The 19,356-nt window shown below is 30.6% G+C and overlaps 1 protein-coding gene across 3 annotated transcripts in view; it reads right to left on the bottom strand.

Moving 5' to 3' along the window:
- Window positions 1-19,356, bottom strand: part of SOX6 (SRY (sex determining region Y)-box 6) — a 424,758-nt gene that overhangs the window by 206,473 nt on the left and 198,929 nt on the right. For all 3 annotated transcript variants that reach the window (XM_004683015.1, XM_004683014.1, XM_004683016.2), the window contains one exon: window positions 5,552-5,641. In XM_004683015.1, the coding sequence (XP_004683072.1) occupies window positions 5,552-5,641 (90 nt within the window). The remainder of the gene's footprint in view (window positions 1-5,551; window positions 5,642-19,356) is intronic.

Raw genomic sequence — 19,356 nt, 5'->3', positions numbered from 1 at the left:
AAAAACACACTTGTTGTAGTTTGAACCTATAACCCCTAAAACAGATATATTGATGTAAACCAGCTTTACCTAAATACACATAATTGGAAAAAATAAAAATAATACATAAAAATAGGTCAATTAGAAAATAATATAGTGCCCTCCCTGGTGGTGCAATGGGCTAAAGCATAGCACTGCAGGCAAGTCACAGCTGCTTTGGTGGGAGTTCACTCCCCAGCCCTGGAAGTGACCCACATGGTGTGGCAGGCCTCTCCTGACCCGTCCACTGCTCCCCTCAGCAGTGTACTTCATCAATCTGCCTATTTTGTTCCCCACTCTCTCTCACTGCCCCTGCACCTCTGACCTGCACCCCAATCCTGAATATATAAATAAATAAATCTTAAAAAAAAAGAAAACAATATAAAACTTGGTTATTTAAAATACAATGACTGAAAATTCTGTATGGATGTATAAAGTTATTTCTACAAATATATTTATGGCTAGTTATTTTTATTAAACAAAAATATTTTTAAATAATTTATTAATTTAATGAATTTAATTTAAATCTAAATTTTAATGTTTAACTAATTTTAATTAATTTAATTTGTAATTATTTCAATTTAGGAAATTAGAAGGCATCAGGAAAAATTATAAGGAAAACAAGGAAGGGAGAAATTATAATGGTAAAAGCAAGATTAAACTGTTAGCATATTAACGAATAGCAGACTTGATAAATAAACCCTAAAAATGGATCCTTGCCAGAGCTAAAGCTAGAGGGGACAATATAGAAGATACACTTGTAAGTAAAATTGAGTGTAAAAGAGAAAACACAAATATGCAAAAATTTAAATAGACTACATGCAAAGAAATAAATAGAAAACAGAAGAATACTGTATATTAAATCAACATTATCATATTTTAAAGTCTGTGAAATGCACAGTTTTAAGGAATTTTTCCTTAAAATAACTAAAAAAAGAATATTTCAATACAAGTAACTAAAAAATGAATGTTTCAAGACAAAATTGCTTAAGGAAGATAGAAAATGAAAAGCAACTATCTCCAAAGAAAACCATAGGCATATCTATTTCTGAGTATATTCTTTCCTCACATGTTATCTATTCAATAGTTTACATAACCTAGAAAATGAAGGCTTTTCAATTCAACAATGAATTCTGTTACTAAAAATTAACAAAGATAATGCAAAAGAAAAAAAAGAAAATCACAAACTAATCTCATTTATGATTATAGTTGCAAAAATAACTGTAATATGAGCAAATAAAATTATGCAGCACATTAAAACAAGACTACACCCATGACTAATCAGGGTTTATTTCATCAGTAAATTTGAAAAACAAAAACCAATAAGACATGCCATAAAATAAAATGCAAGTTTTAATAGAATCTCCTAACAAACTATGACTAGAATGGTTTTAACTGATTAAAAATAAAATCAATAATTAATGTAATAATTAATGGTGAAATATTGACGAGAATTCCACAAATTACAAACGACAGAAAATACTTGCTATCTCCTCTATTACTTCATATTATTCTTGACATTTTAGGCAGTGTAGTAAGAGAAGAGGTAAATAAAAAGGGGAGAAGAGAAAAAAATTAATGGAAAAATGACCAGAGCTAATATTGGGGGCTTACAAAATGATCCATTAAAAAAAAAAAAAAAGACAAGATTCATGAGCATCCTTAAACACAGTAATAGGACATATATAAAATGAAGAATATCTCAAATACAGGAGGAAGAAAAATATCCTGTATTATAGAGAAAGTATCAAAAGGAACATGCAGAAAGTATATTTAAAAGAAAAGAAATTGTTGAGGCACATAAAGGAATTGAATATATGATTTTTCCCTCATCTTTATATTTCATTAAAAAATATTTCAGGCCCTCCCTGGTGGCGCAGCGGGTTAAAGCACAGCACTGAGAATCTAAAGCCGCTTCCGCATGAGTTCGATTCCGCCTGCCCTGGAGGCGACCACATGGTATGGCAGACCTCTCCTGACCCACCCGCTGCTCCCCTCAGCAGTGTACTTCGTAGATCTGCCTTTTCTGCTCCCCACTCTCTCTGGTGAATCCTCTCACCCTCCACATCTCTGGCCTGTACCCCAGTTCTGTATGAATAAATAAATAAATCTTTAAAAAAAATACTTCATTAAAAAGTTTATGTAAAACTTCATAATCAATAAAAGAAATTCAAATAAAATTGGCAAGAATATGTTATTTTCCTCATCAATGCAAGGTATTTTTAATGCAAATTTAATAAATTTTATTGGGATGACCAGAGACCACTTGTAGTTAGACTGGTGATTGCACAGAATACATATTCTCTCTGAAGAGCTATCTGGCAGTAATAACCAAAGCCGTTTTAAAAAGAATACATTTGAATCAGGTTTTTCATTTTTCAGGTATATATCCTAAGAAAATAAACACTGATAAAGCCAGGAAGTATTAATAAAAAGTTTTCCATGTTCAGGATGTTGTTTTGAATGACAAACAAAAACAACTTAAATGTGGAATAAGAGAGCCCATTAAATTATAAGAACCTCATTTTATGAAATTGTTTCTGCAAATAAAAATATTTCAGACAGGCAACAATGCAAAACAAGTCTGCACATAAGGAGAAGCCATTCTTCTACCAGCTCCTCTCCAAGTAGGAATTTAATTACTTTCCATTAATTTTTTAATATTTTTTGCTAACTTAATTGCATTATGGTTAAATAATGAAATTTGTTGATACAGATTACTGGAAATTTGTTGAAACTTGCTCTAAAAATATATAATGTGAATTTTTGCAAAAGTTTCATGTGAGAAAAAATTATGTTTATTCTCTAATTGCTTAGTTCAGGAGTGTACCTCTGATCATTTGACAATGCTTCATTATTATGTCAAATTTCTAGAAATTTTGTTAAATTTCTAAGTGGTTATATTATTCTTTTGCAAATCTGAAGGTTTCCAATTAGTATTTTACTTCTGTTTTATGTTTTTATCAAATCTATAATCATTTAAAAAATAATGACATTAAAAGATGACCCATTCACAGGGACATTCACAGTAATGTCATAAGTGGGAAAAAAATTAAAAAGAATATTAAAAGAAGAGCTCAAAATTTAAAAGAAAAAATAGCAGGTATGTATGCATACATATATATGTATAAAAACTGAAAGGATATACACTATAGGTAGAATGAAACAACTCTAATTTCTTTTATCTGTATTCATATATTCTGTAGTAAAAAAGTGTATAAATTTTACAATGAAAAAAATAAGATTTATTAAAATATGTAATGCTTGAGATATAATATTAAATACTAACAATGCATAATGACATATATTCCTTAAGATAGTGTTTGGTTCACTTAAAAATTTCAGAATAGAAATACATAATCTAAGTGGATAGTAACTAGCCTTTTCCACCTATACTAAAAGTATATGTTGAGTTGGAATAGCAATTAAAGCAAACTATTTGAATAATTTTTTTCCATTTTTCTTATATTACTGGTATATTTTTTATAAAAACATTTATGGTGACAAGATGTTAGAATAAAATAAGAGACAAAAAAGTAAGTAAATCAAAGTTTACATATCCCATACAAAATTCAGAAAATAAACATTTGAAAAGTTTAATTTTTGATGTGCTTTATCAAAAGTGCTTTATCACTTTTGACATTTAAAAACTTAGACTATATAAAATCTAGTAAGATTAGACTTTTATATTTTGAACTCAGAAACAAAAATAAAATGAAAATTGTGGAATGGCAGGTTGCCCTCCAACATCATAACACAATAAATGCAAACCATAACATAATAAAACATTAATTTCTACATTACTAAGAGAAGGCAAGACCCCCATCATTCATGTTGGTGAAACTTACCTTTGCATAAACCATTTCTGTTCTCACTGTTATAAAAATCAAAGGCTTCAGAAGAAAAACAATACAGAATGACGTGCAAAGTAGCACACATCAAGTTGCTATAGTTGGACACAGAATATGTCACAAATGACTTTCTTTCTATCAGTTATAAATTGACCTTTTTTTTCCCCAAAATAACAAATTGCCTTTATGAGTTCAAAATGGAAGAAGTTTTTATTTGATGTCAACACTATATTAATGAAGGTACTAATTTTTCTTTGGGAAAGAAATGACTTCATTTTCTCTTTGAGTTGAACACAAAATGTTCTGAACACTAGGAAATTGTCTGTGATTACTTTAAAATAACTTTTCAATCATATCGTGATCACCAAATTTTCATTTAAATGAAAAATTATCCATCACCAATAGGAATAGTCACCTGAACTTGTTTGATAAATTCAAAACCTAACATAAGTTCCCAATTATTAATGCATGTCAGAGTGAAGATCGTAAAGAACAACTGTTAAATTCATGAATGATTATAATTATATTTAAGATACCAAAAACTAGTAATACACTACTTCATCTTCATAAAGGAATCAACTAGAGAGTTATATAAGAAGTATACTTCTATTTTAAATGATTTTTCATAAGATAATACTTCTTAACTGAGGGAAGCAACTCTATAATAGACAGGAACTGTTTACCTTTGACATGTTTCAAAATAAGATCCAGTACTTCAAAAATAAAGATATTCAGAGGTAATGAATTGTTAAATCCTGTGAAATCTGTTTTAGATTAATCAAACTTGATTATGTGGACATGTTAATAATAATGATCATAATTTACTCTCACGAAAATTTTCTTAAGTGTCAGACGCTATTTAAAACTTCTCTTCCATAGAATGTAAATAACATAAAAACATATGACAAAATACAGCAAAAACATGATGGTCCCAGGAAGACCAGGAATGAAGTATATTCACAAATGAAGAAGTAAAAAATGTAACCTCATAGTTACACAGAAACTTAAATGACTGACAAATTTAACTTTAAAAATAAAAGCTTTAGAGATATTAACTCTTTTAATGAGCTTATGAGGTAGGTACTACTATTATCCCCATTTTCGATATGAGAAATCCAAACCAGGCAAAGTTCATAACTTGACCTCAGCGACTCATCTAAGTGATAGAACTGAGAAATAAACAGGCCTCAGAATCTACCCATAATTCATTATGTGCAACACATTCTACAAACCTTTTTATATGTGTTATAGTTGATCCTTTTTAACAGAAAAAAATTCCGATTAATGATTTGAAATTACAAATTAAACCACTAATATAACATCAAGAGGAAGAACTAGATTTTCTTCAATTTTAATGTATTTTTTTCTTTTTCATACTTTACATATTTTCATCCCTTCATGATTTATATACACACTTCATAAAATTTACTTGCTTTATTAAATAAACTAATAAAGCAGTTTGTACTATAAATTTTATATTTGTAGACTAATACAAAGAGGGCAAAAATTTTATTCTGTATAGATTACAAAGAATAAAATTTCAGGAAAAACAATACTTTTACTTTCTTATATATAAAGATATATTAGACATAATAATTTAATGTTAGGATACATATATCAGCAAATATGTTGTTATAAAAATAATATTCTATATTAATAGCTTTGATATTTTAATATTGTACCTTTGATTTCTCCAAGAAGTTCACTGGTATTTAGTCTTTCCATTTTTTCCTTCCAATCTTTTGAAAGTAGTTTTTCCATGCAGGAGGAATCTATTAAAATAAAAAAGTAGATATTCAAAATATTGCATGAATATATCTCACAAGTATTAAAATAATTCAAATTCAGAAGGCAAATTTATAGAGAAATTCTCACATTTAAAAATATACAAAACCATTTGTTGTCTTTTAACCCTAGGATATAGATAATTACATAGTTCTATTGTAAAATGCCATAACTAAACCTGTTTTCACCAGAAAAATATTTAAGTTATTGCTGGGAGAGGGAAGGTAATGCTCAATAATATTAGGTTGGTAGTATATTTGTAATTCTAATATTCGATCAGCATTATCATTACTTAGACTGACAGAACAGAAAAAGGGGCTCTTTCACAGGTTTAAGCTAATGTTCCTTTTAATCCATGTTATTTTTTTTAACTCCAAGAAAAATTCATTATGCTATTCAAGAAAAAATGACAAATCTTCAAGACAGACAAGACCAATCAACTTGTAACCAATTAGTCCTTTAAAAAGTAATAAACACGGCAATTTTTGTAAAATCCTACATTAGAGCAAAATGAAAAGAAATTTGATGCCCTCTGTCCCAAGTAATGAAAACTGTTGAAACTTTTCTGACATTAAAGAGAGATATATATTCTTTTGAAGAAAATACTTTTTAAACCTTACGGTATCTCTAAATAGCACTAGTCAGTACAGAATTATTATAGTTGTTTGCACAAATTTGCAGAAATTCAAACTTTAGAATGTACTAATAAGTACCAAGTTTTACTCAATGAGTTTTTTCTTTCTACTCGGATGGACTTGCAACTAGTCTCTGCTTACTAGTTACTTCCACTTTTTAAGACTCAGACCTTAAGAAATAGAACACTTTTTCAAAGGAGAATGAAGATTTAAAAACTAAATCCTAATGCAAAACATACTCTGATTAAACTTTAACATTCCAAATGTCAAAATTCCGATAACTTCTTTTTAAATTTATATTTAAAATAGTTACTTCAATTTCAAATGCCTTTTCTCTCTCATATCAGCACCTATCTCTTTAGCATTTTTCCTTACATTTTTTTCCTTCAACTTCTAAATCCTCCTTGAATTTTTCAGTATGACAGTAAGGTCAAGATGGATCTACAGGATTTTAGAAACTAGATAAGCTGCAGAAAAAGAAAGTGAGCTCCGCGTAACACATGAGAAGACTCTGCATGGTTAGAAAGTATTGGTGAAAACAATTAACATTTGTTCATGACATGATCAATCAATCAGGGAATGGATGGAATCCAGATCAGTGTGTACAGAAATGGCTGATGAAGAGCAACCATTTGGCTATCACAGAAGCTAAATTTTCTTCTAAATAAAAGTCAGCTTGATTCTATTAAGTGAAAATTGCCTTACCCTTCCTTTACTTTTCCCTCATCTTATCTTCCTTTTGGCATTACTTTTCTCTTCCATTCTTCCTTATTATTTACTTAGACTTCAATAAATGACCTACCACTGTGATTAAAAATTAGATTCTGCGTGACCTAACAAAGCCTATGTGTATATGCAAATATCCAGTTTATATTCAATTGCCAAAATGGTTTCTTGCTAAATTTTTTAAATTGAGAAAAAGGTTCATAATTTGTTCAGTCTGAATCTTGTTTTCTACTAATGTCACAGAAAAGAAAACTCCAGATTTGAGAGTCAAGCAAATTTTCAAAGTCATGCCTATCAGATATAATCTCAATTTAGATTTACATTTCCAGGAGAGATTTATATAATAGCAGAACATGGATAAGAATAATTAACAAAATGCCGTTAACATCCTCTCTTACCCAGTTCAGTTACTTTTCATCCTTTCATACATTTTATATATTGCACTAAACCAGTAACCACTGGTAAAAATGCTAAAGCATAATTTGTCTGGTTAAAAGTTGAACTGAAGCACATATTATATTGGTCAAAGACAAAAGCTAATTTACCAGTAATGACCACAAATTTATAGCAACTTCATAAACTAGCATTAGATACACACTAAATGTAAAACAGGCTAAAATATGTCTCTCATTTCTATAAATAGGCCTGTAATCTTTCAGACCTCCAGAAAAAGAATGCTGAAACTTCATGGGAGAAAAATAGAACTATATGAACAACAGAAACATACACTTCAAAAATAAATCAAACCATGTGGACAAAACTGTATATAAAAGCTACTCATTAATAAAATGGTTAATAACTTCAAAGCATTTTACATTCCTATCAGAAAATTAATCCTCACCATAAAGCTGAGTTAATCTAGCTGAGTTCCCACTTCAGTAGAAGAAACTATGGGGCTAAAAAAAAAAAAATCAAGCAGCTTTGCATGTCTATATTTATAGCCCATGAAAATATTTAGCAACAGACACTGATTGCCTTTATCTACAGGACAATAAAAGTCCCTGTATACAATCTTATCAATGTTTATCTCAATTCTAGATTCCAGGAAGACTCAAAACTTGAGACAGTGTCTTGAAAAGCTCTTAGCTTTTTCACTTAATTATCTGACTGCCAAACCTCTAAGGTCATACCACAGTTAATACTATGTATGCTCCATGCTGCAATGTAAAGCAAGTAATGCGTGGAGGAAAGACCAGAAGATGCAGAATGTTAATAAATACCATAAGGACAGGTTGCAAGCAGTGCAAAAATTTTGTATTTGCAATGAAAAACTGTGTTAAAAGTTTAAATGAACATTTATATATTTTTAATTTTCCACTTAAAACAATATCCAAGTAGTATGCAAATTAAAAGCAAATATTTAACCTCTTGTGTCATCCTTAAACACTAGCTTTTCAGAAGTAATTGATCACATCAGACTTTGCCCTATTGTGATTATGCATAAATGCAAAACCCAAAGAGGTCAAATATTCAGGACTATTAAAAAATCAAAACCTGAAAGTTAACTTTCACTTATATTTTAATCAAAGATGTAAAATATTTTGATGTGCTAAAATTGATTCTCAATTGCAAGGTTTTTCCTTTTCCCTTAAAAAAATTTAAGTTTTTCTTTTAGGAAAATTTTTACTAAGGAACATAGGCAACTTTTTAATAAATGTACTGCCTAAAAGATTACAAAGCAATGTTTCTTCTTCCTTAGTATCTAGGTTTTAGATCAGGAAAGTCAAGGATGCTTTATCACAGCTTGGTAATAAAAAAAGAAGAATTTGAAGTGGGTATATGAGATTATCTATTTCCTAGTCTTATGACAATATTTTAGGAACAATTTTAGATTTTTCCTAGCTAAACAAAGCTCTGCCAGTATTAACTGTTATTCTACACAGAATGGGTCAAAGAGAATAAATAATCATCATTAAAACCATAGGGGATGAGAGGAAAAAAGGATAATGAGAAAAGTCTTTATTGTACTTTAAAACAAAATATCTGTGACTAAACATTTATTATTCCATTTAAGCTCAAACTGATAGTTAGCAATACCAAAACATGACAAACATGACATAAAAAGTATCTTTACACTATTTTAGTCAGGAAAGACAATGATGCTGCTCCTATTTTCCAGTAAGAATCATAACTTTCAAATGCAGTAAATTTTCTATCATCCAAGAACTTAGCAAACATATCCTTGACCTTGATTTACAACTAATTCTGACAATATATATTTATATATTTGCTGATCATCCATCCCACATTTTTCATTAGGAAACAGAGATTCAGATGCCAGTTACTGTACATTTCTCCACAGTGACAAGTGCTCCACAATACAGTGGTATAAAATTGGAGCTTAGAGAGCTTGAAGAGCACTCTTAAATTTTAATTAAAACCCTCCAAGCTCACTAAAAATAATTAGACACTAAAATGTGCCAGTTTTATTTTGAAGTCACTATAACGTACAAAGCACACCGCCTGACAACGGCTGGTGCTCTCCTTCTCTCTCTCCCTTTCTCTAGTGAAACAACTAATCTCCAAAAGCAACCAGGGGACTTAAATAAAGGCTCGTTTCAGGCCTGCTTCATGTGAAGAGGCTGACAGAAAAGACAGCAAGTGGGTTTTCAGTGTGCATCAGATGAACTTAGATTTGTCTGACCAAGAGTTCGAATCACTGAAAAACTCTAGATAAAATTCAGTCTGCAAGGAATATAACACAAATCATATCACTACTTTTTTTTTAATTCAAAAGCCAAACCTTTAACCTCTTAAATGTTTTTGCTATCTTAAAATATCTCATACAATGCTATATTCCATCCTATTTTTAGCCAAGCATCAAGAGAAAGCATGCCTTTCCCATACAGCAGGGCAATGATATAAACATCAACACAGATGCTCTGCCAGGAAGAGCTGGACTTCTCAAGCACTTGATCATTAAGGAATGCACCAACTGTTTTGGATAATCTCGTGCCAGCTCCCCTTTTGCTCCACACTCCCCTCTGGGAGTGGCCAATCTTGTCCTAATTTTTCATTTTACTCCTCCATAGCCCCTTACTCTCCCCCCCAAATGAGAAATGGCATTTATGCCTAGCAATGAAAAAGCAGGCTCACTTCCCTAAACAGACCAAAACTTTAAAACAATTAACCCTCCCCTCTTCTTTGAGATAAATTACTAAGTATAAAATGCAATCTGTTTCCTTTGTTTATTCAATATGAACAATTTGTAAATGACTCAAGGATAAAATTCAGAAAATGTTGTGCTAAATTAGAACCATTATAAACATGCTAATGACTCAATGCTTGAGTAAAACATGCATGATCGGTGTGAAGAAATAGATTTAGTTCCTATGAAATTTTGTTGTGCTGCCTTAAAATGTTTTGGTCATTAAATCAGATATATTCCTTCCAGGAAAAATGTTAATTTCACAACCACTTTAATAGATAATATACTTTGTGTGTGTGTGTGTGAGAGAGAGAGTGTGTGTGTATAGGAGAGACAGAGACAGGGAGACTGAGAAGTAAATTACTGACAAGTATCATTAGGACTGTTAAATGCAAAATTTTGGTATGTTCATATGGGAGAGAAGCCCCACATTTGAAACATGCCAGAAATTTACATATAGACATTATCACATTAGTGACATATTCTCTCTTTACACTATTACCATTCTTAGCTAATTTTTCACAGGGACCATGTATAACTGGCACAGAGCATGTATTTGTGGAAGTCACAATGCTGTATATGCACTGGTGAGAGAGATCTCTTTCATCTGCTTTCCAAAACTGCTTAGCATCTAGGACAATATCAGAGGGGTCGTTCAAAACCAAATTCTTCTCCCATACCCATCAAAGTACAAATACTACAAATTCTGATAGAGAAAATAAAGGAAATATAGAGGAGTGATTCAGAGGATTACAGTATACTGCTACAGTTGGAAGAAAAGTCAAAGATCATTAAGACCAACATCATCATTTCAGAAGTGAGGAAACAAAGTCAAGGTAAGGAATTCAACTTACCTTGCCTGAGGTCAAATAGTAACACAGCCCAGACTCTGAGTTAGCGTTGTTTTTACTAAAATAACTATTCAATAAATCGTTTGAAAATCAGATGTATAGTCTCTACAGTATAGCACCCAACAGTGGAAAAGAAATAATTATATCTGTTATTATTTCAGAAATGATGTGAAGCACTTTATTTCTTTAGAGAGGGATGTTAAAATGTCCACAAATAGCTGTATAGGTCAATAGGGTTTAACAGTCATTTCTCCCGCACACACTCCAGTTTGCTGCTCTTCTTGTTCTTTCACATATTCTTTACCAGAATGGCTTTGTGTTTTAACTATGTTTTCCTTTCCTGACTATCATCTACTAAGAATTGATATGATGCTACTGAAAAATACCATTGAACTCAAAAAGTAACTCCTTTCAAATTAAGTTTTATTTTTGCATACAAGAAGTGTATGTGCAGACTGAGTGTTTTACTCATTGTCGATGACACCTTTAAATATACCACTATTTTAATAAAATAAAAATATTCTATTAGAAACTACAGCTATTCATGTTGCTAAAATATTACTCAGGATAATAGTATCTTCTCATTGCACTATACTCTGCTGCTCCATTGACAAAAGCTAACATTTTCCAAACCACATAACATAGGACACTGCTCATTGTGTTAGACGAATGTTTGGTTTCATTTTAACTTTTCATACACATATTGGATGGATAGGTTTTTAACTAGACTATGGAAACAATTTTCATGTATCTTCTACCTCCATATGCTTTTATTTATTTAGGAAAATATTTCTAAATGTCACTATTGTCCTGATGGAGTTGTCAATCACAATGCTCTGCTCCCTGAATCTAACTGCTCCTTCCAGCCACAGAGAGAAATTCGACCCAGTTACAATTCTCTACTGGAACAATCTGGAAAAGCTCTTTTGTTCCTATGTTACTGATAGAAACTACAAGTGAATAAACCTGTGAGTGTCCTGCCATCACTGCTAGCACATAGGGAAGAGAGGGAGAATCTATCTGCAGTAAGAGTGAATGAAGCCAAAAATACAAAGAAAAATACAAAGAAAAGAGATAAGTGTAGATAGAGAAAAAACTGTTATATCATGTTAGTACACACATTCAAAAATAGCTAAAGCGCAATTGTACTATTGGGTTTCTTGGTAATAATAGCCAACATAATCACATTTTTGCTTAAACTATTTTGGTGCAATTTTTTTTTAATCTGACCGTGGAAACCATAACAAAATGTGTTTTATATACACATGTGTTATATAAATATGTTATGTCCCAAATTTTTAACACTCTAGAAATCACCACTGCATTAAATTTTACTACTAGGTTAAAACATCAATTAAGTAAAACTTAAAATAAATCTCTTGATATATTTAAGGATATGCAAAGACTTTAAGGTAAAACTATTACAGCAATGCTATTTACTATTATTAGCTATTTGAATTAGGGTTTTCTAAATATGGTGCAATGACAACAAAATACAGCAACAATAAAGTAAAAGTTGAGAATTGTTGGAAAAAGCCCCAAAAAACCTTCAATCTGAAGTTAACAACGGACCTTAGTTTCAGGTTTGTATTCATCAAAACAACTTTAGTGTTCTAGTTAATGTTCTACTTTAGTGTTCTAGTTAGTGTTCTACTTTATATTTAATGTTACACAATGAAATTGTAAAATAATTTTTATTAAGAACTTATATTATTAAAATAATATTCCTTTTTACCTGTTTGACATATGAATTTGAAATCAATGAAAGATCAATTTAAAATGAGATTAACTCCATAACTTGATTTAAGGATCCTTCATAATCTGATCCTAATGAGCCCTCATCTCTGATTATGTCTTCTACATAAAATTTTTCATTCTGTATATGAGTATTTCAAACAGTTAGCCCTCTCCTATACACAACTTAAGATTTTTCACTTCCACACCTTTTGTCATGATGGACGTTCCTAACATGAAAGTCTCCCACTTCTTGACACTTACAAAACCTCCTCTGATTCAGAAGTATCTGCATTAAATGCCACCTCTGAAATTATGACTTGATTCATCACTTCAAACCAAAATAAAATATACCAAGCCCATAGCAGGTATCAGAAACTATGCTTTTTAACATATTTTTTCATGTAGCAACTCATTTCACTACAAACATCTCAACTTCTACATCACCTACTACTATGACAACAATGGTCAAATTCAAATCACATAATCCTAACAAAATATTAAACTCCTTAATAATTATATTTTTACATCATTTTATATTCTTTGATTATAGAATAGTTTTTGCCTATAATTGAATTTTGTAAAAAGGAAGTATAAACAATGTACTTTTTTTGGATGAGTTTTTCAATTACCACATGATTTTTCGGATTCCAGTGACATTGCTGAATGTCCTAGCAATTTGGTTCTTTCGTTAATGGGTAGATTTCCCTAGTATACATATTTACAATTTTTTTATTCATTCATCTATTTGCAGACAAGTGGATTATTTCCATTTCTAGGCAATTAAGAATAAAGCTATTGTAAACATTTACTTACAAGTACTTTTATGAATATATCTTCATCTCATTAAAAACTGAATTTCTTTTTAAAAAGTGGGGGTTTTATATTATATATGAATGTATTGTGTGTATACTCTAGGTAAAGTACAGATTTCCTTTTATATGGATATCCAGTTGATACGGGATCATTTCTTGAAAAGATTATCCTTTGCCCAATGAATTATCTGGTACACTATTGGAAATCTAGTAACTGTATGTGTGTGTGTGTGTAGGTATAATTCTGAATTCTCTATTCTTTTCTACTGGTAAATCATTACCCTTACTCCAATACCAAACATTCTGATCATTGTAGCTTTCTGGTACTGAAATCACACAGAATAAATCTTCCAAATTTGCTATTTCTAATGTGTTGGCTATCTCAGGTCCTCTGCATTTCCATTTAAATTTTAGAATCACCTTGCCTATAAAGAAAGAAAAGACAAGCAACTTGAATTTTGATCGAATTTACCTGGAATGTAAAGAAAATTTTAATCCTTTATTATTTTTCATATAAACACTTAAAGTTTGAATTTCCCTCTAAGTATTGTTTTAGCCTCATACCACCTTACTTTGTTAGGCCATGTTTTCATAATCATTTAAATATATTTTTTAATTTTCTTGTTCTTTTGGGGGGGGCATTTTGAAGTATGTGGTTTAATTGCCAAGTACTTGGGAACTTTTAAACTTTCTTTTATCTATTTATAAATTATTTCCACTACGGACAGGGAAGATAGTCTATATGCTAAACCTTTTCTGTTACTGAGAAGTTTTATGACCAGCACATACATTTTCTTGGCGGGCTTTTTATATTCACTTGAAAAGAATGATTATTCTATAGGTTTTGAGTGCTATATCCATGTCAATAAGGTCAAGTTGATAGCATTTTGTAGATCACCTATTTTTATTATTGATTTTTTTGGTTTTCTTCAATTCCTATAGGAAATTTTGAAATCTCTATTAATGGGACTATAACCATGTCTTTTACTTTTTTCCTTTCAGTTCTATCAACTTCCATTTCATTTATTTTTGAACCTGTGTTTTTAGGTGGACACACATTGAGGAATGTTAGATATTCTTGATGAATTGGTGCTTTACTCATCACAAAATACTTCCTTATCTCTGGCAAAGATTCTTTTACCTGGTCTATTTTTGTATCACTACAGACATTTAAGTTTTTTGTCATATTTGCATGTTATAGCTTTGCCTCTTCTTTTACTTTTAACCTATCTATATCTTTATATTTAGTATGCTTCCTACAATCAGCATATTAATTGAATCTTGTTTTTTATTCTAATCTGACAATTTATGTCTTTCAAAATTGAATTGATAAGTTCATTTACACTTAATATAATTATAGGAATAAAATTTAAGTCCGCCATCCTTACTCTCTCCCTATTTTTCATCTTTGTTCCTGTTAATCTATTTTTTATCTTGTAATTAAAGTTTTTAAAACTTCATTTATCTTTTTTTACTGACTTACTAGCTATACTCCTTTATTTCATTGTTAAAATATTCAATAAAGGTTTTATAGTGTGCATCTTTAACTTAAAAGTATAACAACATAACATGCCATTTCAAATACAATGTTAAGAAACTTTAAAATATACATCTTGGTATCATCATTATCATACATGCTGCTTTTTTTTTATCCATTACAAATCTTTAGTAAAACTAAATCAGTTATTAGAAATATAATTGTATTTTGCATTTGCTTTCTGGTTTGTTTCTTTTTAAAATTCTAAAAGTATAATTTTATTTTGCTTCAGGATAACAATTTATTTGTCCTTTTTTATTATTACTGAATATCTTCTGGCAAGTTTTCTGAACTTTTGTTTGTTAAAGTATTTATCTTAAGTTTTAAATATAGGATTCTAGTTGATGTCACCCTTCTTTTAGGAATTCAAAAAATGTCATTTCAATGCCTCTTACTTGTATTTTTGGTGAAGTTACAAGTAATTTCTATCTTTAAATTCACTATATAAGAGGTAGCTTTAAAGTTCTTTCTCTTTCATTAGTATTCAACAATTCAGTTTTGGTGCGCTTTGACATACAGTTTTGTCTTTACCCTTTTTCCACCTGGTGTTTAATATTTTTTGATGAATTTGAAATATTCGTCAGCAAGTAATTCTTCAAATGTTGTGAGATCTAGCTCTTTATGTACTTTAATATATACAATAAACAATTATTTCTTACAAGTGATGAGTTTTTTTTTTCTGCCCTTTTCCCCTCTGTGATTCTGTTTGGATGGGTTTTAGTGCTTAGTATTCATTTTTATTAATACTTGACTCTAGAGTTAATCAGTTGTATTTAAGTTCAAGTACTTTTTCATCTCAGAATTGTATTTTTTACTTCTTATATTTGTGCATGTACTTTTTTATTATTGAAATTTCCATATTCATTATGCTAATATATTCCTTTAAATACCTTAGTATATTTATAATAGCTACTTTAGTCATTGCTAATTCTATCATGTCTATAATTTCTGTATCTCTTTGCATTGACTGACTTCCTATTTATAGTCACATTTTCTTGCTCCTTCATAATTCTGATATTTTCATTGGGTACTAGACAGATGTATATAACATTTCTGGTTATTTAGAAGTTGGTCTTTTTCTATAAGAGGTCTAGTTTTCTTCCTTTGGGCATTCATTTGCCTGTGATTAAACAAAGCTTCTGTTTAAGCTCTGCTGTGGTAGGTATGGGGTGACTTTTAGTGTAGGGCTAAGTTATCACTCCAAATGTGTGGTAATTGGGGGATCTGGGGTTAATGAATGCAGCTGGGTATTCAAAGGACATAACAGACTGTAACAAAAGGGACCTTAAATGTTTTTCAATAATGTGTGAACCATGATGACTTTGTAGTTTACTATTTTTTTTTTCTTTTATAGTAGTTGTTCTTCGACAAGGCTCTGGCGACCATACTCTATTGACGTGCAACTTAGTTAGTACTTAGCTAAACATTATAGAGGACTCCTGAGAATATTTTTGGAGTTATTTTCCTCCATAGTTCCCATTACTCTTAGACTGCTCCCTGGAAATCACAGTTACTACTAAATATGTAACAAAGATAGGCAAAATGATAATATTAAAAATGAATAAGGATTTTTTATAATATATACATATAGATATTTATAATAGAAGAAAATAACTTTATTCTAATATATTCAAAATTAGATGACACAGAAATATTTTTTTTAAATGCTAAAATAGAAAATGAAATAGTTCTATATCCACTGGAGTTTGAACTAATAATTAAAAGACTTCCCACAGGTATAACTCCAAGACCTGATGCTAACCTGGCTAACTTTTCCAAACATTCAAGGAAGGAATAATGCCAATATTATATAAGTTCATAAAGAAATAAGAAAAGGGCCCTCCCTGGTGGCACAGCGGGTTAAAGCACTGCACTGAGAAGCTAAAGCCACGGTGACCACATGGCGTGGCAGACCTCTCCTGACCCGCCTGCTGCTCCCCTCAGCAGTGTACTTCCTAGATCTGCCTGTTCTGCTCCCCACTCTGTCTCTCACCGCCCCTGAGCCTCTGGCCTGTACCTCAGTTCTGTATGTACAAATAAAATAAATCTTAAAAAAAAAAATCACATGAACATTACAACAGATCCAATAAATAACATCATAACATTTAATACCCCATTCATGATTTAAAAAAAAAAAAAAACTTGCAGCAATCAAGGAGTAGATGAGTATTTTGATAAATGAGTCCAGGAGAAAGACAAAGTATATATGACCATTCTGGTCAACATTGTAAAGACAGACAGATGTGTATATATCAAAATTCTGATTTCCAGCTTGGTATGTAAAAGAGCCTAGAGGTTGCCAATCTGTTCTAACAATTGAGATATCAAGATCAGAAATTATCAGAGCAGAAACTCATGAGTATAAATGCCCATGGAAATCTGGGTCAATATAGGAAAACTGAAATTATAATTGAAAACTATTAGAATCTCAGTGTGAACAACTCTGAAAGTTAAAAGCTGGAGGGAAAATCAGTCCAGGGGTTGAGGGGTCTGTGGCAGGGACAGGTGAGTTTTACCTCCAGATATTCTACCAGCTTCTCAGAGCAAATATTGAAGCCCAATCCCTACATGCTTCCAGCGAGTAGAGGAAACAAATCATTTGAAATATCCTAGATCATTCTGCCATTAACTAGGGCTGCCCTTGAAACTATATGACCAAAACCTATTATGGTAGAGACTTGTCAGTCTAACTATCCTAAAAAGTAAAATATCCAATTCCTGTTTTTTCTAGCCCACTATATGGTGTAAGAGAAATACCCATCTCTAGACATATACAACCAAAGAGTCCCACCTAAGGCTGTAGAAGGACTGAGAAGTGCTTAGTCCAGAGCAGTTTCACCCCAAAGATAAGGTGTACTGATAGGACTAGATTAACCTAGATTTTTATACCTAACAAAACTATCCATAAAAAGTGAAGGCAAATGAAAAACTTTCTAAGATTAAAAAAATTAAGGTAATATATTAGCTATAGACCTAACTTGTAAGAAATGTTAAAAGAAAAATGTATAGGGGTAAGTAAATGAAAGTGAAATAGAAAATCTTATTTTCCTTATACTTAAATTAACAAATAAATTTATTCAAAATAATTGAAACCATACATTTTATTATTATTTATGAAACATAATGGCCTACATTAATTAATTTTTGAGTGTGGACCAGTTTTGCATGCCTAGAATTAGTCCATGCTTAAAGAGCATATGCATCCTTAATGTCCAAGTGAAATGAATTAATTAATGATGCAAAATAAAGGAGGTAAGGATTGGTTATGTTTTGGATTTTTTTACGATGATTTACTATCTGAAGCCATATAGTATTATCTGAAGGTATACTGGCTTAGTCACAAATGGAATGCTGTACTTTCCATTTAATTTCACTATGAATCTAAAACTTCTCTGAAAAAAATTACCTAATTAAAAAAAAGTATATATGGTAGAAAATAAAAAGTAAATTCATTATTCATTACACAATTTCAAGGCAATCACTTTACAAAACCTTAAAAAAGAAATAAAATTAACTTTCTAAGAAAGGAAAGAAATGAAGCCATATAAACTGCTCTACACAAATCACAAAATAATCAGAAAATTGTAAAAGATAAAATTAAAAATAAAAAAAGTAACAAATAGGTAGATCTTAATCAAACTATATAATCATCATCTTAAATGTTAATGTGAAAAGGCTACATATTTATGGTTCCAAAAGTATGGCATTCTGGAAAAGCAAGAACTATGGAGAATGCATAATGATTAGTTGTTGCCAGAGGTAATGGGGGAAAAGTGGAGAGAAAAGACAGGACATTTAGCCAGAGAAACTAATGAATGATATTATAATGGTGAACTGATGTCAAAAACCATAGAATGTTCATGGGTGAACAGTAATAAAAACAGTAATGTAAACTTTGAATAACAATTATGTGTTAGTGTGGATTTAACAAATATACTCCTTTAGAGTAAGATATTTATAGTAGGGAAAATTCTGCGTGCATGAGAGAACCTATACTTCCATTTAATTTCACTATGAGTCTAAAACTGCTCTTAAAAAATAATTTACCTCTTTTTTAAAAAGTATATTGACTAGAAAATGAAAAATAAAATTCATTATTCATCAAAATTGTACAATTTTTAAAAAATTTAAGCCTAAAGTAAATTTCTACAAAGGAGTAAATTTAATAAGGAGTTGGACCCTCCCTGGTGGTGAAGTGGGTTAAAGCACTGCACTGAGAATCTAAAGCCGCTTCCACATGAGTTCGATTCCCGCCT

Source organism: Condylura cristata, unplaced genomic scaffold, assembly GCF_000260355.1.
Source record: "Condylura cristata isolate star-nosed mole 26May11 unplaced genomic scaffold, ConCri1.0 scaffold00015, whole genome shotgun sequence".
In the NCBI taxonomy this organism is placed as follows: domain Eukaryota; kingdom Metazoa; phylum Chordata; class Mammalia; order Eulipotyphla; family Talpidae; genus Condylura; species Condylura cristata.
Note: the sequence above shows the minus strand (reverse complement) of the source record. Positions and strands in the feature narration are given on the sequence as shown.